Source organism: Miniopterus schreibersii (assembly GCF_964146895.1).
Source record: "Miniopterus schreibersii genome assembly, chromosome: 3".
Lineage (NCBI taxonomy): Eukaryota > Metazoa > Chordata > Mammalia > Chiroptera > Miniopteridae > Miniopterus > Miniopterus schreibersii.
In genome coordinates this window covers 96,762,588-96,788,876 of record NC_138103.1, presented here as the reverse complement: position 1 = coordinate 96,788,876, position 26,289 = coordinate 96,762,588, and the positions used below count along the sequence as shown (strand labels likewise).

Below are 26,289 nucleotides of genomic sequence, written 5' to 3'. Positions count from 1 at the left end.
GCGGCGGCGGCGGGAGCCTTGGCCGCCGCCTCCTGCGCGCCCTCGCAGCCCCGAGAGGCCCCAGGATTGCGAACTCGTCGCGCCCCTGACCCGTGGGGCGGGGCTCCGCGCTCCTGCCCTCGGCCCGGATGGGTGTACTGGCTGGGACTTGGGGCTCCTGGAGTTAATGTCCAACTGGAGGTCTGCGGGGACCGGATCCGAGGTAAGTGGAGGAGCGGGCCCGGGTGGAGGGGGCGGGTGGTGCCTGAGCCGCCGGCGGGCTCGGCGAGCTGCGGGGCGCCGAAGACAGGGGGCGCGGCGGGACCCCGGAGCGGGCGGTGCGATTGGGAAGGCGAGAGACTAGAGGGAACCCAGGCGCGGGGCGGACAGGAGAGACAGAAGTTGAACGCGAGAGAGGCTGGCCTCGCGGAGGGCAGGTGGCCCTCCTACGTGAGCAGAGGTCTGGGTGCAGCTAATGCCTGTAGACCCTGGAAAGTTCGAGAGGGGCAGTTTCCCTCCCCGACCCGGCGGGGCGCTCTTCTGTTAAGTCCCCAGACGGAGCGCGGCCGGGGTCATCTTTGAACCCACCGCGGCCGGAGAGCGTCCTCTCGGGACTCACAGCTGCACAGATGTCACTGCTGGGAGTGCAACTTACTGATGAGCTCGTTGGGGTCTGTTCCGAGCGAAAGCGCAGGCCCCGGAGGGGCTGTAAAGGTGCTGAGAACCTAAAGTGGAGCGGTCCCCTCCTCCGGGTGCGGTCTTGCAAAGCTACGTAGCTCGCCCGGTTGCTTTAACGTTCCTAATGCCTGCAACTCCGACTAACCGTCCGCGTCGAGGTTAGGAGAGGGTCCCTCCCTGGACAGGTCAGGACTCGGATCTCCAACTCAGACAGACCCTTGAATCTCCCCAACGTCTCCGCCAGGCCGTGGAGTGATTATTTTAATAACCTCTTTCCTCCTGGACTCAGTGCCACCTCCCCCAGTAACACCCCCTCCACTACCTGGCACCACCTCTGGGCAGGTTTCGACGCAGTTTGGTTTCCAGGCCCACCCGGTGAAAACGAACCCTCATCGCGGCGGGGAATGAGGGTCCCCCCCCCCATTTCACCGGATCCCCCCCAACCTGTTGGCGCCCCCTTAGTTTTGGCTGTGGCAAACCTCCCGCAGAGCCGACCCCGCACCCCGGGGGCGGGGGGCCGCGCGACCCGGTACGCCCTACACGTCTGCTCACTGGCGGGGACAAACAACCCTTCCGGCCCCGCCGCGGGTTCGTCAGAGCGCGCTCCACTCCCCCTCAGTATTTTGAATCTGCACTTAAAGTATTCCAAGGGAGAGATGCGGCTTCCAACGTCACGCACAAACCTCTTCCCCAGAAACCCTCCAGGTGAGAGACGCTGCGCCCCCCCCCATGAGATCTCGCCCCCCCCCCCCCACGCTGTTTCGTGAACGCCTTTGCTTTGGCGGGGAGGAGGCGGATTGTCGCCTTTTCAACAAGCGTTAGGTGCCCAGGAAGCCCGCAGCGTCCACACCCCCACTCCCGCGAGGGGTTCGGGAGGTTCCCCGAACCTGAAACGCGGCCTGGAGCCGCTTTACAGAGACCCTGCCCCAGACGGTCCACAGAAGGCGTCCCTCATTCTTTGCCCGGTCGTGGGCCCAACACGGGGAGAAGTGCTCTGACAGTTTAGGACACGAGGCACAGTTAAGTGGAGCAATGCACCTTTCAGCAACTTCTGTCCTTGCCTCAAACGGGAACCCCGAGCTCCAGCGCGCGCACACACACAAACGCGCGCGCGCGCGCACACACACACACACACACACACGCCGCCTCCCTTTTCGCTCCCTGAGATCTGGATCTTGAACGCAAAGCCCAAAGAAACCTCCTAGCCTGCCAGACACAAGAAGGTGCGGGGGCACTGGCGGCGGGAGCGCTCGCCCGCGGTGAAGCTGTCACCCAGACCCCGGGAATCTGGGGGGGAGGAGTTCTCAAAGTAGGTTGCGGGGATACCAGCCCAGGTGAGGTGGGAAGATAAATCTAGGGAGAGAGGGTGGAGAAGTAGGCGCCTGAAAAGCGGGGGTGCTGGTGAGGACAGCCAGAAGTTCCGGGAGTCATTTGGACTTGGGGAGGGTTGTAGGGGGAGCGCTTGTTCACCGGTTTTATGCTTAAAATGACAACGAAGCCTCCCGGCCTGCGTTGGCGCTGCGGGACTCCGGCGGTTTCTGGTGCCCCCTGGTGCTGGGAACTCAGAAGCGCCCCGGCGGCGAGCGGCGGCTTCTGCGGGCGCTCAGCTCTCCATAGCGTCCTTTCCCCCGGGTCTGGGGACCATCGGGTGCTGGCGCCCGCTATACGCCCCTTTTGCCCTGCTTGGTGCGGAGGGGGACCAGCCAGTGGGGTACAGGAAGGGGTGCGGAGGCACCAGGCGAGGCCGACTTCGGGATTGGAACTTGGTTACGGCACGTGGCAGCTGGTTGAGAAACTCGCGGGCGCAGTAAAGGCGGCAGAAATACGTCGGGCAGATGTGCTCAGATACAGACAAACCGGGGAGCCTCGGGCGGGGGCGGGGCGGGGCGGGGGCAGGGCAGGAGCGCTGGGAGAAAGCGTCCCTGTAGATGCTCGGGGTGCCCAGCCCTCCTCTTCCTCCGGGAACCGCGGAGCCTCTCCGACTGGAGCCGGCCCCCGCGGCGCTCGGAGGGAGGAACGCGCCCCCCGCAGGCGGGGGTGCGGGGAGAGCTCTCCCCGGGCCTGCGCCGCACCCGGCCGCGGGCGGGAACGGGAGCCCGGAGCTGCCTCCGGCCAGGCGGGGAGTTTCTTCTTTTGCCCTGTTCGCCACACTTCTAATTGAGGGTCTCCACGTCCAATTTAAAAAGCCCTCCGTCGGCCAAGCAGGGAAAAAAAGGAAAACCCCTCTTAATGCGGAAGGGGAATCTGGTGCCCCGCCGCTTCCTGCGGGCGGGCGCTGCGACCTGGAATGGCGCAGTGACTAACTCCGCAGGGCGCCAGCCATTTCGCACGCGCCCCGGAGCCGGCCCCGGGAGAGGGGCGGGAGACCTCGCGTCCCCCAGCGCTCTCCGCCAACGCGCCTCGCTGCGCTCGTTTTGCGCCGCCTGGGTGCAGTTTTGCCTGGGCCGGTGCGCCGGAGCGCAGAGCCTTTGACTTTTCCCGGGATTGTAAACGAGGCGCCCGGAGCTGCAGGTTGCCCCGAGTTCCTAGTCCCTACCGACTCCTGGAGCCCCGCAGCTGCGGGCGACCGGACAGATGCCCTGGGGATGGAAAATGCATTCGTCTCCGCAGCGGTGGGAGGTGGCGGCCGAATTAAACGCTTCCCAGGGTGGCCTGCCCGGGAACCGGGGCCGTAGTTCTGGGTGGAGGTGGGAGGGTAGGAGGGGCGGCTGCTGGAAGGGAAGCGGCGGGCCTGGGACATTAATAGAGAGAAAAGGCTTCCAGGCTTTTTGCAGAACCGGGAAACTGCCTTACCCTCTCCCAGGGAAAAAGTTCCGAGGTTTTCCTAAGAATCCGTTTTATTTGGAGGAGAGGAGATAATCAGCTGCACGGATCTCGTAGTTTCCACTCGAGAATTCCCTTAGAAACTGGAACTCTGGCTTTGGGAAGGTACCGGGTAATACCGCGCCCCGAGGCGTCCGGGTTGCGTCTCCATCTCCCAGTTGGGTGGAGTTTGGCCCAGAGCTGACCGAGCCTTTTCCTCCCCCGCGCCCCCGCCGAGTGGCCCTACTCTCTAGGGGTGTTAGAACTGAGAAGCTAAACGGAGCCCCCAGGCCGGGAGGAGCTGAGCTCCCACCCCCGCGCGCGGCGGCGACCTAGGCCTTCCGGCGCCGGTGCGCCCCCGCGGAGGCCGGGACTCGGGTGCAGTCGCCCCGGAGGGATTGTGACGCGGGCCCCGGGAGCTCAAGGCTCCTCTGGGAGGCGGAGGGATTTAGAGTCGGAGTCTCGCAAAACTGCAAAAATAAAGGTGTTGGGGCATATCGCGAAGGATTAACATTTTCCAGACGTGCAATGCCCAGCTCAAAGCAATGCCGAAGCGCTGGCTGAGCGCTTACTCTATGCTCCTCGAGGCTTTTTCATGTCGTTTAATGTCCGTAGCTTTGAGAGGTGGAACTAATATTTTAAACCGAGTCGATGCTTCGGGAGTTATGTAACTTTACGCAGATAATCTCCTACCGGCCCCAAGTCTCCAGTCTCTACTTACTTACTGTGCCTACGACAAAACAGGTGGGAAGACAGTTGACGGTGCCAGCGAGCCTTCCCGCGCTTAGCTGGGAGCAGGATCGGGGACCCCCGGTGCAGGGGCGCTTGATTTTATTCTGAAACAAAAGGCCCGGTTGCGTACTTGGGTTGAGAGCTGGTTCCCAGAGCTCACGGGAGCGGCGGGGAGCGGCGGGGAGGGGGGGCTCTGGCTGGGGCGGCGCGCAGACACGGCGTGGGGGCTTCCCAGGCGCCCCCAGAAAAGGAGGAGAAGGGTGCGCGCCAGAAATGGGGGTTGGGCGAGAGTCCTGGTGCCATCGAGCTGGCCAGGCGTCCTGGTGCCGTCGTATTAGATTGGAAGCCGCGGGGGCAGCGGCCCTGGTCAGAAGTAAGACCGCTGGATAAAGTGGCGAAGGAGAGAGGCAGCGCGGCTGGGCGCCGACGGAGCCCCGCTCGGGCCGCGCCGGGAGGGGGAGCCAGCAGGGGCACCGCCGGACCGCGGCGGCCGGGGAGGCGGGCACCGACCAAGTCGGAGGGGGCGCGGGGATGCTGCGCCCGGGGCGGCGCCCAGGCTTAACGTGCGCTCTCCGGTTCTCTCGCCCGCGGGCGCAGGTGCCGCGGCCGGACGGGACTCTAAGATGAAGTTATGGGATGTCGTGGCTGTCTGCCTGGTGCTGCTCCACACCGCGTCCGCCTTCCCGCTGCCCGCCGGTAAGAGGCCTCCCGAGGCGCCCGCCGAAGACCGCTCCCCCGGCCGCCGCCGCGCGCCCTTCGCGCTGAGCCGTGACTGTAAGAACCGTTCCCTCCCCGCGGGGGGCCCGCCGGCGGACCCCCCCACGCACCCCTGCCCGCTTCCCGCACGCACCCCACGCCGGCCCCAACGGCAGCGCTACCTCCGCGCCCCGCGCTGGCGCTGCGGGCTGCGCCCAGGCGCCCACGCGCCCAGGCTGTGGGACACGCGCCCGTGCGCCCAGCTCGGAGGGTGTCCAGTTTTTAAGCTGCCCATTTAGCATTGCGATGAACAGATATTTTCTAGGCCGCGCCACCAGCAGCACAGGAGAACACGGTTGTCCTCTCTGCTTCCCAGCCCCCCCCGCCCCCCCCACACGTTTTATTCTTTCTTCCAAAGCCCTTGCCTGTGGCATTTCCATCCTAAACTGCCCTTGCAAGGCAAGAGGCTGAGGTCTCACAGAACCAAGTCCGAGACAGAGAAAACGCAGAAGGGACCCCGATTTCCAGAACAAGCATCTGGACAGTGTCACATCTGTTCAGAAAAGTTCCTGGTTCTAGAAAGAGGGGGGAAATTGTGCTCCTGGAACTGGGGTGGGGTGGGGGGAGAGGGGAGGGGGAGCTCTGTAGTTCACCCCACACCACATGTGACAGTGGTAACTCTTAAGAAAAGCAAGCAGGTTATTCACGTTAGAAAATAAGCCTGTGATTGTGCCTCTCCCAGATGTTCTAGAGGGAACTTGGTTAGGATATGTCAGCTACGATTTGACGTAATTTACCCTCAGCGCTCCAGTTTATCTGAGTGAGGCAGGTGTGCCAGGTCACAGGGTAGAGGCCACCGGGGAGGTATGTCGGTAACAAAGGTGGAAAGCTTGACACAATCCCCAAAATAAAGCAGTAGTGAGCTCCAGCCAGGATGTCACCCTGGCTACTCCCCCTCCCGTGACCCTCCAGCTAGTCTGCACTTGAAGCATACTGTGGTCATTTGCACAGAAGTGGTCCCTCAAGTCAGCTGCATGGGAAGGGTCCCCCAAACCCTGCAGCTTTGGGCTCAGAACAGCCCAGGAAATAGGATGTATTTGTTTTATGCTTCATCTCAGCAATAAAAGCATATTCTGCCAGAAGTCCCCAAAAGAGAAAGAAAGAAAAAAAAAAAGTTCATTTTTCAAGACAAATTAAGACTTCAAGAGCAACTTAGGTTAGAAAGAGGACCTGCTTGATTCCTTGAAATTAAAGCGACTGTTCTGAGAGTTCCTGTCAATTAGTTGTACTGTATAAACCTATTTTTTAAAGGCTTTGGCTTCGACCACGAATTTCCATCTTAGTCTGTACAAAAGATTCTGCGATAGAAACTTAAATTAAAAATGCCCCTCAGTACCCATGAGAGCTAAGTGGTTTCATACTCATTCATGCAGCTTGGGCCAGAGGACCAGAGACACGGTGGAAGGTAATAGTTCTCTAACTAGGACCTGCAGGAGAGAAGAGTGACTGCCAGGTTATGAAGCTGATTAATTCATGGAGCTCTAGTTAGCATAGTATCCTGTCTTCCTAGGCTTAGTTCATGCTGGCTCCCAGTTCTGGCTCTGCTTCCAGCTAACTCTGTGACTTTGGACACGTTGCTTACTTGCTTGAGGACTCAATCATCAATTTAAAACTGTGTAGTAAAGAGGCCTGTCCACTCCAAAATGCTAATGGCTGTGAGTTTCGCCCCCTGGCCTTCATGTCCCTGCCCTAATGTCCTTTAGGAAAAGACTCATGAGAGGCCCTCGCTCGCTGGACTGACCTCGGGAACCTGAATGAATACTGATACTGTGCCTCACCTGAGAGATTCTGACTTAATAAGGTTGGGGTGTGTCCTGGGCATCTGGATATTTAGATGTTCCCCAGATGAGTCTAACAGGCAGTCAGGGTTAGAATCACTATGACCTGATAATACCCTAAGAAAATCTGTACCTCATGTAAGGTACCATGGATCAGAAAGCAAGGGTGCGGTGTTCCTGCTGATTCGGGGGGGGGGAGCACGTTGTGGGGGAAGGGAGATTACTTCCCTTTTCAAAACTGCTGCTCAGTCACCAGTGGACAAGATTCTGACTCCACTCCATTTACACTTGAACCAGCGGAACATACACAGTCCTGCTTTATGTCTGGGGAGCCCCACTAGATAGATCCTAGAGGAAACTTGAAGAGAATCGGGGCTGCATTCTAAGCCAAATTGACTTCTCTCCAGGTATGTTCAATTCGGCAGCAAGCTGTCAGCACAGGGAAGGCAGAATAGTGACAGTGTGCAGGCTTTGAACACTCGGCCATGTCAACGGCCCGTCGCAGTGCTGACATTTATATCCTGCACCGTACACCGTGCCACTGGCTAAGGCTTATGGAGAAAAACATTAAGTCACTTGTTCCATTTGAAAATGTAAAGTACTGTGAATCCTAGCCCCTCTTCCTTTCAAATGCTTGTAGCTTAGCAATCGAGCAAAGGCTCTTTGATGCCACCTGAACAGTCATTCTGTGCTGTTCAAAGGGGACTGGGCTGGACCCCATCCATACACTCATCCTGGTCCCAGGGTGCATGTGTTCTGCTGGTCCCAATGTCAATGAAACAGCCAGGGCTCTGTTCCCAGGATGAACTACCCAAGGAGAAGTCATAACTGGCTCACTTGCTTCCCCAGAGGCTGGCTATAAACTAAATGGCCAGTGGCCGCCTCCTGTAGCACCTTCGAACTTGTCGAAACTCAAGGACTTGTGATTTTCCTTGTGGGGCGTCCAAGGCTTTTCCCTTTAGCTATCTTTGCTCTTTTACTTTGCTTTTCACCAATATCTTCTCCAAATGGACGATTAAAGTAGGCATGAGGAACCTAGAAAGTGGAACTCACAGATGTCATAGCATTTTAGAGCTGAAAGGAAGCCAGAAAAACAGATTGTCCAGGATGGCAGGAGGCAGGTCTGATGAAGCCGGGACTAGAGTTTCTCCAAACCTCTGAAATGCACAGAGAGCATTTGGTTTTGCTATCTGGGGGAACACCCTTTATGTGGGAGGAAGGCCTTCAACTACCAGCTAAAACCGTGTTGCACAAGGTTATCTGAATTTATTAGTTAATCATAGTCACATACCAGATCTCAGCTGTGTGTGATAGCTCTAAATGTGCTTCACAAGGAAAAGCATAAAAGTGTGTGGTTTTAAAAATCTGTGATCTAATAGCACGTATTCATTTAATAAATAGTTAAGAGTGTGCCTGTATGTGCCAGGCACTGTCCTAGGTGCTAGGGAATCGTTGGCACATGTAAAAGATGAAAGCCCCTGCCTTCATAGAAGGTACTGTCTAGTAAACGTATGGTGTGTGACATGATTTGGCAGTATTGTAAACTAAAAGTAAACATGAAAAACCTTGGGCTGGTAAAGTGGGCCTTTTTGTGGGACTGAGAGCCAACTAGAAGAAACATTGAGCATTGTTAAATTGTAATGACGGGTCATCCAGGGTTGGTTGTAATATAATGGGATTATATTCCACCAGTTTGGTAACAAGTCGCTAAATTGCCTTTAGAAACAATGTTTTAAATAAGCTATCAAGTTCCCAGGCTAGCCCACAAAAATCTATATAAACCATGATATAACTGAAATATAATTCACAATATCATCAGGCTAGAGTCCCTTCCTAGGGTACAGGAGGTCCCTTAATCTGCAGGAAGGCAGACAGCAAGAAAGAAGAGGGTTTCAGTAAGAAAGAGCTCAAGTTCATGCATTCAGGTTGGACTATGGTTTGTATCCCAGCCTTGCCACTTAACCAGCTGTTACTTAACATCTCTCGAACCTCAGTCTCCTTATCTATAAAATAAGGATAATAATATTCAGCCTGCCTCACAGGGTGACTGTGAGGGTTAAATGAGGCAGTGCTTTGTAAAGCCCCAGGGAGAAGTATTGTAGTTGCTATTTGTCACCCTCCTAGTTGCAATTGCCCCTCACCATGCACCCCAGGAGCGCCTTTCCTCCCCCCACAGCCAGCCTCTGCCAAGATGCTGCTCTAAACGGCGGAATTTCAAGCAGCGCAACATAATTTGGTGAGGGAAAGAAATGCAGGCCTTGCGGGGAGGCTATTTCGGGCCCCACGGTCATTTGGTTGGTCAGCACATAGGCAAGTAAGCCTTGCCTGGGAGTCTGCCCCTGGGTCAGCTCCCCCTGGCTCTTCCCAGGTCTCCCTTCCCCCATCTTCTGAGCCCACATAATTCCTATGGAATTTTTCCCATCACATCTCCCCTCTTCCCCATGGGGAGAGAGGAGCCAGGGCAACCTGAAATCTTTATATGCAAGAGGTAAGGGGGCTGTGGGTTGGAGGCTACCTGTATTGAGATAGAGTATTTCTGTTTTGAATGATCCTAGCTGGATATTTAATTTAAGATGTTTCATAAACCCAGCAAAAAAAGTTTTTTAGTGAATTTTAGTAAATGTTCAGCCCGTTGTTATCCAGCTAAAGAAGCTTCTGGTGCAACTGGCTGGTTAAATGGTAAGCCTTCAAATTGAGCGTGATGGGATATATAGTCAGGATAAATACCCTCCATCTGTTGCTTTGTATAGCTTTAGGGACTGTATGAATGAGCAATACTGTAATAAAGTGACTACCTGAGCTGGAAAGGGGCTCCGCCATGGGGGATGGGGTTCCTAGAATCAAGAAATTGCCTGTCAGCCCTGGCCGGTTTTTTCAGTGGTTAGAGCATCAGCCCAAGGACTGAAGGGTCTCGGGTTCCATTCCAGTCAAGGGCATGTAACCTCCGTTGCAGGCTCAGTTCCCGTGCAGGAAGCAACCAATCGATGTGTCTCTCTCATATTGCCATTTCCCTCTTTGTCTCTCTCTCCCTTCCACTCTCTCTGAAAAGCAATGGGGAAAAAAATATATCCTCGGGTAAGAATTTAAAAAAAAAAAATTGCATGTCAGCCTTTTAGGAGGCACTGATTCCTCACTTGAGATCTGAGACCAACATCTCCCTCTGGCCACAGTCTTGAGACCTATTTCAAACTGTGACTGTTTAGAGAAATCTATTTCAGGCTTCATTTGAATTGGCCCGTCTTAGGACCTTAGGCTGATCCAACAGCCGAAGAATTCTGCTCAAAAGATTCCACTTTTGCTGACATAAAAATAAAAGCGATCTGGCATGTTCCCCTTCAAACATCCCTTTCATCTTTGTTGACTTAGTACTTAATGATCCATAGCACCTTTATGTAGTTAAAACACTTGTTCTCTAATCACTTGAGCTCGATCAAGGAGCAAGTATTAAAAGTATTTTGTGCTCCAGGTCCTATGGGGCACGTAAAAGCAAACCTGTGAACTTAAATAGCATATGATCTAGTTGTAAACTATGGAGGGGCAGATGGGTGGGTGGGCGGGCAAGCGATGGTCAGTCAGACAGATAGCTTTGTCTGCCCAGGGGTTCACCTTAGCTGTGTCATGGTCAGAATTCCTAGCCATGAGGTCACTGGGGTTTGGAGATCATAGCAGAAAAGGATTGGGGGACAGGGAGGATTTGAGCTGGTACTTGAAATTGAAAGATGGGTATTAGGAAGGGGAGGGAGAGGGGAAAGGGTGCATTCCAGACTAAGGAGAGACGTGGGCAAATTTGTGGCCACTGTATGGGGCGGGGGCAGGAGGAGACCAGACCTGTCGCCAAGTACTGGGAACAGGTAGCAGGAAGTGGTGTGAAATTTAGGATGTCTCTGTAGGTGATGCCTGGATTATAAAATCCTGTAAAATCCAAGAAAAGAAGGTGCTTGCTTTGTTTTTGATGGCCGTGGGCGCCCCTGGGGCACCTGGAGCCGGCAGTTGGCAGCAAGTGGGATCTGGCTGCAAAACAATCGGGCCACAAAAGTTACGCAGGGGCCAGGCTGCTCACGAGTGGGGTCTACAGCACAGGCGTACTTTTCCCTTTGAGGTGCGGTGCCCTTGTTTTCAAAAAGCTTCTAGGCATAGGCACAATTGAGTCGACCTATTAATCCTCCAATAAGGGACTAGCACCTTTTAGCTACCCCCGTGCTAACCCTGTTTTTAACAAGCAGGTTTTATATCTTGTCCTAAAATCAAGTATGTCTGAGCCCCAGCAGATGAGAGGAGATATTATTAGCCCATTTTACAGATGAAGACATGAGACCTAGAGAGTTGCTTGAGGTCACAAATTCAGGGATGGCAAAGCCAGAATTCAACCCTCCCACTTCTAGCCCCAAAGCCGATAATTTTGGCGCAACGCAGACTGTACTCCCGTATCAGAGGATTAAGATAACACAAACGCTGGCTTGCTTCAGAGTACACGGACCAACACTGAAACACAGATTTCCAGGAAAATCAAGCAAGCCAGCTAATGCAAGCAGCTGGGAATATAAATCTCCTTCAAGCCCTTTCCCTGACTTCCCTTTGGGCTGCGGCGGTGCCTGGGCCCCTGTTCCTAATGGCTACTTCACAGACCACATCAGGGTGTTTCAAGGAGAGAAACATGAGTTTCTCTGCATACTCCTATAATACCGATGCTTTGGGCAATGAGAGAAGGCTCCCGAACTATTCAGGACATGGTGAGGTCTTCTCAAATGCTCAGCAGGCTGACCGCCTTTGGGAAGGTTCTGGAAGGTGCTACTTCTCAGATCCCTTCTCCTCTGCCCAGGGATGGAGAGTTCACACGGGAACCCACAGGTGACTGCTCACCCACGATTATTGCCACAGTGGGAACAGGAGTGGGCATGCGCAGGCAGGGCTTGGGGCGCCGTGGAGAAACAACTAGTTAGCTCAGTATAGACAGAGCCCACTTTTGTACGACTTTAATAACTGAGGCGGGAAGTTTTCAAAGTGTTTTGCTTTGTGAACCTGCACCAATAATGTTGTAAACGATTGCACAGTTCTAAGGTGACTTCTGCCATTTTTTCTCCTAAGTTGAGTTAGCTGTACCTGATGTAGTTCCCAGCCCACTTGGGAACTGTGTATTTTTGGCAAAACCTTGAAGCTGCAAATTCAGCTTATTCATTTCATAGAGAACTTAAACTAAGCGGCCCAAATAAATGGACTTTTTGGTCAGAAAAGCTCCAAGTTCATTTTCAATCCAAATATACATGTTAATACCCATCCAGGAAAACCACCGCACTTCTAGGTCTTCATTGTAAGGTGGCTAGGTGGACGGGTGGATGGACAGACGAGCAGATAAAGTGCCGAGCCAGAGTGAATTCCAGCACCACCAGCTTCAGTATTTCTTGGGTAATTCACGTGGGACTTTCCCCTGGTAAGTGTTCATAGCGCAGTGACACTCATGTACCCTGCACCAAGGCTCGCCTCTTGTTCCCATTTTGCTTCTTTTTTCCCCTGAGTTATTTGAGAATTAATTGCAAGCAAACCATTAAATAGCTCAGCAGGTGCCTTCGAAGAACAGGGACCTTATCTTATGAAACCGCAATTCTGTTATCAGTCTCAGGAAAGTTAACACTAATACAATACTGTTGTCTAATAGATAGTCCATGTTGAAATTTCTCCAGTTGTGCCAATAATGTCCTTTATAGTTGTTTTCTTAATCGGGGGGTCACAAATGGCATTTGATTGCCATGTCTCTTTAGTCTCCTTTATTCTAGATTAGCCCCCAAGCCTTTTTATTTTTTTCCTATGACATTGACATTTTTGTAAAGTCCAGGCTGTCTTGTCTGCTGTTTTGCTGTTTTGTCTTGCCTTCAGTTTGGATTTGTGAGGTTTTTCCCAAGTCATTGGATTCATATAAACCTCAGAATACTAAGTTCATGATGTTGGGCTCCCCCATCAGGAGCCACCAACATCAGTATGTCCCAAGAAGCCATGCATGCCTTAATTGTCCCTCCCTGGCACCTTCAGATGTTATCCCTCGACAGTGCCTCGCAGTGAAATGAGTGGGATGGGTGAGAAGCACACCTTTCTCAGTGAGACAAGAGGGTGTTGGGAAAGGAGAACTGGACAGGAGTGTTTGCCGGCAGACCAGTTCTGGGACAGACACAGCATGTGTGCAAGTTGGAAGCTCTGGAAATTGATTCTCTTAAAACAACCAATAGGCACTATGAAAAGTGTGCCTGTGCCCCCAGAGGGGTGCATGCCACAGTCTAAAGACACTGATCTAAGCCAGAGAGGACACAAAACTATTGTTCATGGGCTGAGGAATCAGTTGAGGCTTGTATGGTTAATTTTCGGGCATTTCTAGGAACACAGAAGACGCGGCACAAACTCTCAAGACAGGCCTGTTCCTTCTGCCCACAGAACACAGCCACCATGCCAGGCCCTCTCCTCTGTGAAATAGCTGGACTAACATGGGACTGGTGTCTGCATCCCCTTTGGGTAATCTTGCTTTGTCTATAGCTAGGAGAGTGGACCTTCGTGTCCCTGCCCTTTGTGTAGACTTCACTCAAGAATTATCACAGACGTGACAACCATGTGGCCTTACTTACACCGTTAAATGCTTTCAGGCACTGAGCCAAAAACTTTCCTTTCATTATGGGGGAATTGAGACTCTGTATGGTTGAGGAACTTAGCCAGGCCCTGGACCCCGGGGCAGCCTGAGCTCAGCTCTCGCTCTTCCGACCATATCCCAAGATCCCTTCCTGCCAGCCCAGGACACTGCCATGTAGCTCCTCTGGCTGTGACTGAAAGTCAGTGAGCAGAAAAGCCAGGCATGGGGGGTCTTGTAAAGGTGGTCATTTTTTAATCTACTTAGAGCTGATTACTGAAGAGTCCAGGATTTATTCCAATAGGTGTATTCCCTGGGGGTCCGGGGGTGTAGAAAGTCCTTCCTCACGCCTGACCATAGGGTCTGTCAGACAGACAGAACCCTTTTCTCTCACCCCCTGATTTTCCTTTCTTCTCCTGGTCCCCCCTCGTCTTGCCCAGGTCCCCTGGGCCTTTCCCCACAGCTCAGCCAGCCCCTGGAAGGGCTGCGGGAAGTCGAATGCAGAATCCCCGGCTCAGGCTGCAGGCAGGGCGTGGTGGGAATGAGAGCAGGGTCCTTTGCTTCCAGGGTCCATCGGGGTTTCCCTCAGAAAACCACCTGCCTCTGATAACACCATGGGGGTTACTTTCAAAGTGGCTTTTTGTGCACTTAGTTTTATTGGGTCACTTTCTCGCCCGTCCACGTGAAGGTCATCCCAAGGGCAGGAGCAGAGCCCGTGGTGTGCGCTCCGCAGCGCGGGGCCTTCGTTGCTGACCGTGAGTGCTCTTGGCTCGCACCAGGTGTGCGTGGATTAGCTAACAAATGGGCACCCTGTTGGGTGTTTTCCTGACTTAAAAGCAGGAGAAGGGACATTTTCCCTCCGGGGAAGCCTTGCTCTATTACTGTAAAATTATTAGCATGAGTATAATCAGACGTGGACACATAGGTGGAAATCAGAGCAGGTTAATTAGAATCTGAATAACAAAGTGGATAGTCCGGCTCTGCCTGCCTGAGGTTTTTGTCGCTGGTTTCCTCTCTTTGGGGGGCTGTTTGTATTCATGCAGCAATTTCCATTACACTCAGGACAAGTTTTCTTAGTTAAGTTGTAGGATGAGAAAATTTAAGATGCGGTAAAGCAGACAGGTGCGTGCGACACTGGTCCAAGGAGGTGGAGACGGGCAAGATGACGCTTTGGCGGCCAAGCGGCTGTTAACAGCGTACCCCAGGCCCCGTTTTCGGATTTCCGAAACCGCTTGCCTTCTGGTTGGTCTTTTTCTTCCGCCTTGAGAGGATCCAGAAATGCTGTTTTAAAACAACAAAACACCGGTGTTTTTACAGCACAAATACTATTCAAATAAACACATGTCATCGTGCCTTGTCAACAAAGCCCTGGTCGCGGAGAGAGTGCACTAGTAGCTCTGGCAGTGGTCACGGGGACTTCGGGGACTGCCTCTGCCGGTGACTGTTCTTAGCAAGTGGGTGCTGGGGACCCCTCTTGAAGTCAACCCAAGAGGAGCACAGGGTCAGGACGGTCTGCCTCATGCTAGATGAATACTCTTCCGTCCAGAGCAGGAGCGCAGGCGTGGCCATTGCACAATGTGAGATGCGTCGCCTCCCAGGGCTTAGTGACTGGCAGGCTTTTTTTTTTTTTTTTAATTAGTTCAAATAAATGGCAAAATTAACACTGTTAAATAGTAGCAGACAGCAGATCTTGGTAGAATTTTTCGGGGAACTAGAATGTTCACATGGACTAACATCACACATTTCAGAGGTCGGTGAAGGTCAGATGAGAACAGGAGACAACAGCTTCCAGAACAGGCTGTGTGTGGGGCTCTCACGACCTGCTTGGTGGCAGATGCAGTGGGTGGGTGACGCCAGCCTTGGGGTCATAAGCCGGGTCTGACCTATACACGTTTGAAGTAGCAAAACCAGAGATGAAGTAAAATAAGGGATTAAAGAAAGTGGCAAGTTTACTGTTTGACTTTTGGATGCTGGAGACGGAAGGATGGTGGCTTAGGATGTCCCCTCAGAGCTCAGGTGGGGACTGAGGGGTAAGGATGTCTCCCATTAGAACCTGGTGTTTAGAGGCTCACATGCAGGGCCCTTTCTGCGCATCTCTTCCCCTCTCCTAAACAGGGCACAGGAAGATGACATGATGTGTTGACAGACACTCGGTGGTTATTATTTCAAGTGTAACTGAGACGCTGAGCCAGAGCCTAACTGAACAGGTTGAGCACTAGAACCTCAAATACTTCCTGTGCCGCTTCATGGGGCCCGATGGTGGTGGCTGATGCAATGGTTGTTGGGGCATCACCAAGGTGGTCCCCTCCCTGACAGGTGACTGAAAATGAATGTCGCAGCAATTTCCACCAAGACTTTATCCATATCTTAGGGTTTGAGCCCTGGGAAGGGCCCTGGAGAGGGTCTGGTTGACCTCACAAGGCTTGAGTAGACCAGCCCAAGGTCACGAGGCTGGGCAGGACTGACCCAGACTGGAATCCGGGCTCTGTCCGCTCCAGCTCTGCCGCAAGAGCCCCGCCACCCGGTGCCAGGGCGCGTTTAGGAGCTTCCGGAGCCGGGGCCTCTGTGTCTGACTCCCAGGCGCCCTTGGCTGCCTGTTTTCCGGTCTCACCTGGGCAGATGCCAGCCCTGCCTGCGACTGGTGTGCAGGAGCCAGGACCTGGGAGAGAGGCCCCTGAGGCCACGCTCTCCCTTCGTGGATGCGACGTGCTGAGGCTGTGGCCGAGGGCAGCCTAATTTTAGAATTTATACTGAATTTTCAACAGAAGGTGTGTTTCTCACTTCCTGTCCTGAATTTGGTGGCTGGCCATGTGCAGGTGAGACCAGCAGACCTTGGGACCGAAAGCTGCGGGTAGTCAGAGTTTCACTTAAAAACAAACAGGCGTCATGCAGAACTAAGAGCTTGAGCGTTGACACCAAATCACCTGAGTCCACATTCACGAGCCAGGTGGCCCAGGACAAACGTTGATCGACGCTGAGCCTCAGTGTCCTGGTCTGTAAAGTGGAGATAAGACTCGATCCCTACTTTAGCCTTGCAGGGATGCTGTCGGGTCTAAAGTTAATGCTGCGTGAAAGTCGGCATCCATCGCACCTTTATATTGGTAATATTTTTTAAGTGCATCAAGGAAGCTGTTATTTAAAATATAGAATAATGAAATTTTGTACTGTAAGGAATTATAAAAGTAAGACTTCGCTATGTAGTTCTTACAATATCGCAATAGTAGTGAAAGAAAATCATGTTTGTACCTTATTGAAAAGTAAAAATAAGCTAGTCCAAAGAATGACATTAGTTGGAAATTTTCTTGAGAGGTTATATCAATCTTAGGCTGATCTTTTCGTATGAACATGCGTGTGTGTGTGTGTATATGTATGATTTTATACACACACACACACACACACATATGGAGGGGGAGAGAGAGAGAGGACTTTTCTTTTTCATATACTTGGCCAACAGAGCAACTTGTACTTTACCTGGCGTACAGGTAGGCAAAGAATATTAGATTAAATGCCCCCCCCCCCAGGGGTTTCCACTTGCCTCCTGTCTGCGGACAGCCTTAGGGGAGGCTCTCCATTGAGCCCCAGCTGCTCAGCACCTCAGCAGCCCCAGCACAGCACACGTGGGTCTAGCCCACCCCAGTGCCAGGCACCACCTGGAGCGAGGGCATCAGGTGCTGGTTCCAGACCCCCTGTCATGCGTGTGGCCCTGTTGTGGGCAGTAGCTCTCCCCCATGGGCCTGAGCATGCTAACCCTTGCCCGTGTGCTACACAGACGCTGGACATTTTACAGAAGCACAGAGGCTGGTCCTCCCCAGGACAAGCAACACCTGGGCCTGCTCTCTGGGGCCCTGAGTCCCTGAGCTGGGAGCTGGCTCCTGCACCCTGGGACCCTCAGAGCCCCAGCGCCCTTCCCGTGGTCCTCAGAGCCCCCTTCCACTCCGGGACGGGGTCATTTCCTCGATGCTTTGCAGCCAACCTTGCACAGCCTCTCTCCTGGACTCAACGGCTGAAAGACAGACTAGAGTCCGGCCTAGCCCCTGAGCCTGGCCAGGGAGAGGAGGGGCAACTCCATACAAATATTAAATGGCCCCTTGGCTTAAAATGCAGTTAACCTGTCCTGTTTTTAAGAGAAATCTAACATTTAGGAAACTACTCTATCCAGTGAGCGCCAGCCTAACCAAGATAACGTTTTGAATTATGTACCTTTTAGTGCAGCTATTATAGGGAGTACTCTGAGGCATCACCATTTTTCCTATAAAAACCCAATGAACTTCAAAAAATAGTCAATATCCCAGTCCTTTGTTCCCGAGGTGACGTATTTTTTCCCCATAATCAAGGGAGGCAGGTCTCTGCAGTGAACGGCTTGTTCCAGGAGTCGTGCCCCAGCACAAGGTTTCGTTTGTTTAAATAGCTCTGTTTATACAAAGGGCACATCAAAGTTAAAATATTTTTAATAGGATAATGCCAAAATATTTGGTTGCAAACTGAAAGATGACTTAAATGCATCTGGGTATTTTGATTTTTCAAGAACTTGAGCTTTTAGATGGACGTGTTTTCCAACCAAGATCTCTCTTGCAAGTTGGTCTGGGAAGTGAGCAAGTGTTTAAAAAAAAAATGATGGTCCTCTTTTGTGGTTTGCAAGTATTTTACTATCAAAGTTAATACTGATGAGGGCCATTCATGTAGCTGACAGTCTGCCAAGCCCTTTATAGCATGAAGAACAAAGCGATAGGACATTAAGTCTTAATTTAGGGAACCAATCCAAACCCAGACGCCTTTCTTCCCCTCAGCTGGGTGAATTCCTGAAAGACTGGGGCAGCTTTGGGCTTCTCGGATCATGACAGGTTTTCTGCCTGGGCCAGGTTCAAGGCCTCTGCAGAATTTTTGAGGACAGGCTCAATGAGGTACATGGCTCCTGATGCCCCCAAATGCCTAGATAAATTGAGACCTCTCTACAAATGAACTCAGTTATCACCAAAAGGCCCAGAATTAGAAATTTAGTTGGAAGAGGCAGGACTATTTGCTCTGTGGTTTGGAAAATATAATGTTGCCCTTTTCTGCTTTCCAAAATTTATATCTGTGTAAGACTTTCAGCATAATTTTTTTTTTTTTTTTTGCTCTACTTTTCAATAAGAAGAAAGAGGAGAGGGAGCCCTTCAGCTCCGTAAGAACTGCCTATGGCCTGAACTTGGGGCTGAAATAAATATTCCCACATTAACAACAGGTATGAGGGAGGTTTTCCCATCAGATGGAGAAGTTCTCATTACGCCCTTCAATTTAACACAACCAACATTTCTTGACTACTTCCCAAGTGCCAGGAAGCCTTTGAACTCAGGGTCAATGATCTGCTCACCACCCCTCAGCCAAAGCCTCAGTGGTTGTTGCATTCACCCTGCCACACGTATCACCCCAAAAAGGCCAAGTGGAATTTGAAATAGAGAAAAATGCCCAGAGATCACCAGTTCAATTCCCGTCAGGGCACATACCTGGGATCCCCAGTAGGGGGCGCACAGGAGGCAGCCGATCAATGTTTCTCTGTCATTGATGTTTCTCTCTCTCCCTTCCTCTCTCTTTAAAATCAATAAAAACATATTTTAAAAGAAAGAAAGAAAAAGGGACTGAACAGTCTCATAATGAAGTATAAGTATGCCCCAAACATTATGGAGGACTACTTATGCTAAAAGTTTATTTTCACTATTTATCTGAAATTCACCTTTAACTAAGTGTTCTGTATTTTGTCTGGCGAGCAAAGCCAATGGACAAAGGCATGCAGTCAGTGTCTTAAAAAGGAGGGAACGTGTTTCTTCAGGAACTTTGAAGGTGTCTGGTAATAAATGAGAACATTATAAATGCTGATTTCAATCATTATTATAATGCTAGTCCCATAAAATTATGGAATTTATCATGTTCTATAAAGTAATGAGTCTCTAAACCAGTGTAAGTTGAACTTTTGTAACTCAAATGTTTCCCCAGTAGTTTACGTTAAAATTTTAGTAATGTTTCTTCCTCCTCTATGATTAATCTTCGGTCGATTCTGGATCGATTTTAACTTTGTATGTTCCCAGGTTTTTTAGTTAATGATCTATTCAGGAATTCTTAAATGGCTCCAGGGACCCCATCCTGTGAGCCCTTTTGCAAAACAAAGAGTCTTTTTTAGGCATTTGAAGACTTTTCTTGTGTTTTGATTAATCACCCCTAATATATCAGTTTTAGAAGTTCAAGCGTGGATGTCTGAAACTGAGCACACCTAATTTCCTCTTTTATAGCTTATTATTGAAAAAAATCACAAATAGCATAAGCAGCTCGTTTTTCAAAATAAGTATTCATTTCCTTAAATCAGAGTGATTTAAAGTTTTGTTTTGTTTTAAGAAAAAAGAGAACTTCCCGAGGAAGTCCAGTGAGAAAGTGTTCAGAGGAAGTGTTCAGAGGAAATGACAAATTCAGAGCACTCTCCTCTCTTGGGTCCCGCTTGGGAAAGTGTGACTCTCAGGGAACAGGGCCCTTTCTGACCGCCCAAGACGACCCTGTGGGCATTGAGCACTAACACTCCACGCTGCAGGGAGCTGGCAGGGGGAGGGCAAGTCCCCTTGGAGATGGTTAGTCAGCTCCACTCTCAGGTGGAAAATGACTGTGCCGGTCGGCCACCCTGCTAACCCTGTGAAGCAGGCTGTTCATAGTGGAGCCTTTCATTTCATAACGGTGTTGTTCACACCTGAGGTCCCAGTGTCCCCATGAAAGATGGACTCTTTCTGTCCCCTCTTAATGTGAACTAATTCATTCAGAAATTATTGAGGGCCTCCAGGGACCAGATGCTATTTAAGCCCTGGGGATCCACTGGTGAGCAAGCCAAGCAAAGGTCCCTGCCTGCTGGAGTTCACATTCTACCAAAGAAGACAGACAGTAAACCACAGACGTAACAAAGAAGGCCTACCGTGTGTTGGGAGGGAGTAGTGTTATGAGGGCAGGAGGGTCTGGATTTGGGCTTGGGAGGAATTGCATCTAAGTAGGGAGGTCAGGGTGGGACTTGGCAGCCAGGACATTTGAGCAAAGATGTGAAGGGGTCGTGGGGAGTAAGCCACTGGGTGCTCTGAAAAACAGTGTTCTAGGCAGAGGGAAAACAGCCCGAGTCCCTGCTTGTGTCTTACTTATAGTTCTCAACCCACATGATTTTGTCACCAGGGGACATTTGGCAGTGTCTGGAGGCACTTTAATTTGTCACTACTTGGGATAGGCGGAGTGCTACTGGCATCTAGTGGGTAGAGACTAGAGATGCAGCTAAACATCCTACTATGCACAGGACAGCCCCCCCCCCCCACCAGCAGAGAATGAATGATCCAGCCCCAAATGCCAATAGTGCTGAGGTGGAGAAACGCTGTGTTTGAGGAACAGTGAGGAGGCCAGGGATGCTGGAGGGAGGCAGTGAGAGGATGAGGTTGGAGGTAGCAAGAGCTGGCGGAGCAGCAGTGCCGGGTCAGGGAGGCCTTAGGCCCTTGTGTACTTTGGCTTTTCCTCCAAGAGAAATGGGGAGCCACTGGAGGGTTTGGAGCAGAGGAGGGGAGTGAGTTTTAAGAGTGCTGCTCTGGCTGCGGGTGGAAAACAGACTGAAGGAAGGTAAGGCTGGGATGAGGGAGTCATCCAGGCAGGGGAGATGGTGGGGTACAGACCAGGGTGGAAGCAGCTTCATGACCTCTGGGCAGCAGAACCATCCAGTGCCAAATTTTAGACCTCGGGCAACAAGGTGCTTGGGTATTTCACATGATCCCCACTCTGTTCACTACTATAAATCTTATACTTTATATATGTTATCTGTATCTAAATGGATGGATGGATGGATGGATGGATGGATGGATGGATGGATACATGGATGTAGTTAACTGCTCTAGGCTGTGTTTTACACAATAGGATACCTGATAACTGTTTTAGCAACCAGTTCATGACAAAACAATTTGCTGCAGGTTAGACACAGTGTAATCCTTTCCTGCTTTAACAGGGTCTTGGAAAAAACATTCGCTCTTGCTGACACCTCTTTTGTGGTATATTTCTTTAAGCTACGTATAACCCTAAACAGGCTAAATTACCTGAAAATGGGATGAGGGGAGCCTAAAAGGTCTCAGACGTCATAAACAGGCATTTGAATTTCTTCCCTCTTATAGAAATGTATCAAATTATTCAAATGGCTAATCCTCTCTTACTTGATCAGCCAAAGCAAAGGCTGAAACAGCGGGAAACACCAAGAGACAGCTAATGCCTGCTTTCACCCAGAGGTCTCAAGCATCACGGCGGGGGCCTCCTCATTCCGCCGTGTGATGTCCCTGAAGTGCACGCCTTGTCCCGTTTCAACTGTAAACACTGGGAGTTGTGTGACAGCCACAGCAGGGGCTGGACCCACCTGGGCTCACGCTCCACCTGTCCACACACAGCATCGCATTGCACTTATGGCTGATATATTTCGTTACCATCTTACAGTATTACCCTATTTCTTATCTCATGCTGTTCCAACGAAGTAGTAAATTCGTCTCTTTGTTAGTGAAAAGCAGGCTGCTTTTCAGTCTCTTCATGTTTTCTAAAGAAGTTTTCAAATGTACTGGACTCCATGAGCTTTTCATTTGTTCTATCAGAAAGGTTCTGGTTCCACTCAACCCTGCAGAGGTGGTAGGTAGGTCGGGTAGATTTCAGGAGGAGCCGGATAGGACCAACGTTGGAAGACTTCCCTGTGCAGAGTGTGATCCATGGATCACCTACATCAGCACCCCTCCAGGGCTTGCTTACAACCCCTGACCCCTCAGCCCCTCCCACACCTTCTCCTAAGGGTAGGAATCTGCATTCAAGTGCGTATCCCAGCTCATTCTCATGGTTTTCGATCCACTACTCTAGGCTGTGTTTTTAGACAAGAAAACTGGCCTCTGAGGATCAGCCTGCTCACAGCCAGACAGACTTGTCAAAAATGGCAGATGTTCTTCCAATGAAAACCACACCTCTAAGATTAGTTTCTACGGGGAGGCGTGTCGCCCACAGTGTTGGTCTCTTTCACCGAATCCTTTTTCCGCTGCGGAGAGTTGGAGGGTGCCCATCAGTCTCTGTTCTGGGGGATCACAGCGGTCACTTAGCTGGCAGGGCTGCTGGCTTTGCTGTGTATCCAGTCGTGGCTGAGTCTAGGTGGCACTCACTTTGATCTAGAAGATGGCTTGAAATGATCATTGTTGTCTCACGTTCCCTCTTTTCTGTTTTTTCTCATTGAACAGTCAATATGCCAGAGGATTATCCCAATCAGTTTGATGAGGTCATGGATTTTATTCAAGCCACCATTAAAAGACTGAAAAGGTCCCCGGACAAACAGATGGCCGTGCTTCCTAGAAGAGAGCGCAATCGGCAGGCCCTGGCCGCCAGCCCGGAGAATCCCAGGAGGAAAGGCCGGCGAGGCCAGGGGGGCAAGAACCGGGGCTGCGTGCTCACGGCCGTCCATCTGAACGTCACTGACTTGGGGCTAGGCTACGAAACCAAGGAGGAACTGATTTTTCGGTACTGCAGCGGCTCCTGCGAGGCCGCCGAGACGATGTACGACAAAATATTAAAAAACTTATCCAAAAGCAGAAGGCTGGTGAGTGACAAGGTGGGGCAGGCCTGTTGCAGACCCATCGCCTTCGACGACGACCTGTCGTTTTTAGACGATAACCTGGTTTACCATATTCTAAGAAAGCATTCCGCTAAAAGGTGTGGATGTATCTGACTCCGGCTCCAGAGACCGCTGAGTATTGCATTCCTGCTGCGGTGCAGAGAACGGGACCAAGGTTCCCAGGAAATGTTCGCCCGGAATGGAAGATGGGGACCAAGGCGGCGGCGAGGCGAGGCGAGGCGAGGGGGAGGCGGAGGAAGCAGCCGAGCGGGAGCCTGGTACAGAGATCCAGCTGCATAAAACTGGACAGCAGAGAGAAGACGGCGTCTGGATTCTCCCGGGGGCAGCCGATGCCACCGGAAGCTCAGGGCTGGTGTCCCTGGTTGGGTGTTGCCACCGTTCCATCTGATACAGTCCACCGTCACCTGTCGCGGGCACAGCTGCGGATGCACTTGAAACCAAACCAGTGTGTCTCCTGTGGTTGGTTTTCGCACGTCTGGAGACACCGGGGAGACGGAATCCTGGTGTCATTCCTTGTCATTACGTTTTACTGCTGAAAGCAAGAGAGGTTTATTTTTCTGTCACTCAGTGGAGACATATCCCAGAAAGGAGGGAGGGGGGGAAAAAAGCAAAGACACAAGACACAGTAACCTTTGAACCGGAGAGTTTGAGGCCTGAGGTTTACTACAACCAGCGTGTTGGGAACGGCTGGCGATTCATTTTGAACTTGGTGTGTGGGGTGGGAAGAAGCTGGCCAGGAACCAAAAAGGCTGTCCTCGGGACTGAGCACCAACCTGAAGGCGTTGCCCCCACGGCCTCGGAAACGGGAAGCCAGTGCGGTTTTCGGCAGCATTCTTGCAGGAGAGCAAATGGGGAAGGCCCCCCGCTCCCCGGGGCAGGGAGACCCACCGCCTGTCGGTTTACAGAGAGACGGATGTTACATACGCCCCAGCTCCGGCTATGCGTGGTCACCAGTGACCAGAGAAGCTACTCGATGCAATGCATCTGTTCCAGATACGGAAATAGAGAGAAGATATTTATTGAGATTTAAGTTATTGTTATTTATTACCGTTCACTAATGAGTTTCTCTTTCGTCCCTTATTTATTAAAGTTTCTTTCTCAAAGGTGCCAAAGTATATGTGCTCGAAAACGCAAAGAAGGGTGACAAAGGAAAGCTTAATTGGGAGCAAGGGTCCATGCTTTTTGAAGTATTAAATCATTTTTCGCTAGGCAGAAATCACTCACTTTACCTTTTCAAGAAAAGCACTCGTTAATTTCCCCAGATTTCAGCATCTTCCCAGTTTTTCTTTGTTTTTTACAAAAGAAATGTGTCCGAAGGAACGTGTCTGACAGGCCCCCTTTTCGGGAGCAGTGTGCAGAGGCCGTTGGCACTTGGTTTTCTTTCTTCGTTGCTCCAGCTCTGAACAGAAATGCCGTATGCTCCATTTTCTGTTGTATTTAAGCTTACTCCCCGCCACATATATCTATCTACGATACGCATAACCATATATATGAAAGGTTAAATTCCTTTTAGTAGGTAATTCTGGATCCAGTGTTGACCTAAAAGTAAAAATCCTGTCAGGTAGCCAGGGTTCCACTCTGAGCGGAGACCCTTCCTCGGTCCTTCCCACTGTTCCCGAGACAATGCCGGTGCCCAGCACAGCCACGGAGCACGCTGCCAGGCTTCCAGAACAGGGTCTGCTGGTTGCCATAAAAGCCCCTTGGCTGTCATCTCGGGGCAATAGTTGCTGTCCCTGTACCCCCGATCCCTCCCTTGGAAGAAGGCGGCGCAGAGGAAGACATGTCTGGCCTGGCCACTCACCAAGCCTTGTGCTCCCAGCTGTGCCACCTTTCTGATGACACCACAGAGGAGAGAGAGGCAGGGTGGGAGCAGCCACCTCCTACGGGCCCCAGGCGGTGCATTCGCCTGGCAGCCGACCCCCGCGCAGTGCACTGGGCCCTATGCCAGAGTGGGCCGCACGTTTCATAAAAGGGATTTTTATCGAGATCACCTATCACTACCTTAGTGGCTGTTAGTCCCAAAGTAAGACAGGTTTACCAAATAAAAGACCCTACTGGCCTCCCTCAGATAATGTCAATTTTACAAAGTAGCCAAGAGGCAGTTGCCAGACATCCCCTGCCCTCAACCCCAGACACCCAAGTTCTCCATCATTCTGCCCCTGTCGGTCCTGTCCGCTCCCCTTGCAGCTCTTGGAAACGGAGGAAAAGGGCCTCCCCACCCCGCTCCTGGGGCCAGAGCGGGGCCCGTGCTGAGGAGCGGCCTGCTCAGAACAGTGGCAGATGCAGCCATCGGGAAGCACAGTTAGATGTCGCCCCAGGGTCATCTGTCCAGTTCAGAGAGTCCTGGCAGGTTTGGTTTTCCCGTCTCCTAGGCGTCAACTCAGCCCCAGCTCCCCTGGAGAGTCCCTGCCCAGAGAGGCTATAGGGCGAGCGGGTGTTCACGACTCACCGACACACCAGAGCAGGTTTCAACAGAAGTGAGCAGCTCCACCGAATCCACAAAAGGGTAAAGTTTGTGATTTTTCTGTATCGTTGCGATTACCGCCCCATCCAGTAAAGAGTGCCCTTCTTTGGAAGTTCCGACTTCTCTCATCTGTCTCGGTCGTTTGTGTTATTCAACCAAAGTTCTCTACAGACTTTATTTTTGTACAATATCATTTTGTAACTTTTTACAAATAAAAACTCATTTCTATGGCTCTCTGTGCTTCTGTACTTCCTCGCGTGCCTGGGGACCACGAGGTCCAGGCCCTGGGCTAGAAGGCCACCCTGCCCCCTCCAACACCGCACAGCCTGCTGGTTGGTCAAAGGACTTGCCTATCAACTCTCCACAGCCAATCACCACCCAAGTAGTAAAAAGTTCTGGGTTCACTCAACAAATACTTCTGGGGTGCCCACTCTGTGCCAGGCACTGCCCACGGCACCAGCCGTCCAAAGTGGCCAAAACAAAAATCTCCGCCCTCGTGGAGTTGATATTTAATTTGAGTGGAGTGAGACAATATGCAAAAAAAGTAAAACTATGTAGTGATCCAGGGAATGATAAATGCTCTAAAGAATCCTATTAGGATATTATAATAGAAAATAACACAGGGCCTGCTTTAGAGGTGACATTGGGGGCAGGTCTTGAGAAATAGTGCCATGAATGAGCATCCTGGCCAACCCATTTGCCTGAGGCTGGCAAATGCTGGGATGGAGCCACGACGTGGCTCATGCCCATGAGCTCACCTCAGGCTGGTTTTCTCCAGTGTAGCCAGTGCTAAGTGAAGTCAGGTTTGAAAGGACTTTTAAAAGAATCAACCCACTCCCCAGGTAAAGGTGGAAAATCAAAA

The 26,289-nt window shown here is 51.6% G+C and overlaps 1 protein-coding gene across 4 annotated transcripts; it reads left to right on the top strand.

The window, feature by feature from the left end:
- On the top strand, window positions 1–25,587 carry GDNF (glial cell derived neurotrophic factor). Of its 4 annotated transcripts, none has more exons than XM_081131929.1 (3): window positions 1–202; window positions 4,789–4,887; window positions 22,572–25,587. In XM_081131929.1, the coding sequence occupies exons 2-3, from the start codon at window positions 4,815–4,817 to the stop codon at window positions 23,054–23,056; spliced, it is 558 nt and encodes a 185-aa protein (XP_080988055.1). In that variant the 5' UTR covers window positions 1–202; window positions 4,789–4,814; the 3' UTR covers window positions 23,057–25,587. The 4 variants fall into 4 exon arrangements, with proteins under 4 accessions (XP_080988055.1, XP_080988054.1, XP_080988053.1 ...); XM_081131928.1 differs by having other exon boundaries at window positions 4,789–4,965; XM_081131926.1 differs by lacking the exon at window positions 1–202 and adding an exon at window positions 1,798–1,880 and having other exon boundaries at window positions 4,789–4,965.
- Window positions 25,588–26,289: the final 702 nt, after the last annotated feature.

Bases quoted from the DNA above. Each gene is read 5' to 3' on its own strand.
- GDNF (XM_081131928.1), top strand. From the start codon at position 4,815: ATGAAGTTATGGGATGTCGTGGCTGTCTGCCTGGTGCTGCTCCACACC. The intron at 4,966-22,571 runs GTAAGAACCGTT...CTCATTGAACAG, and splicing joins CTTCGCGCTGAGCCGTGACT to TCAATATGCCAGAGGATTAT.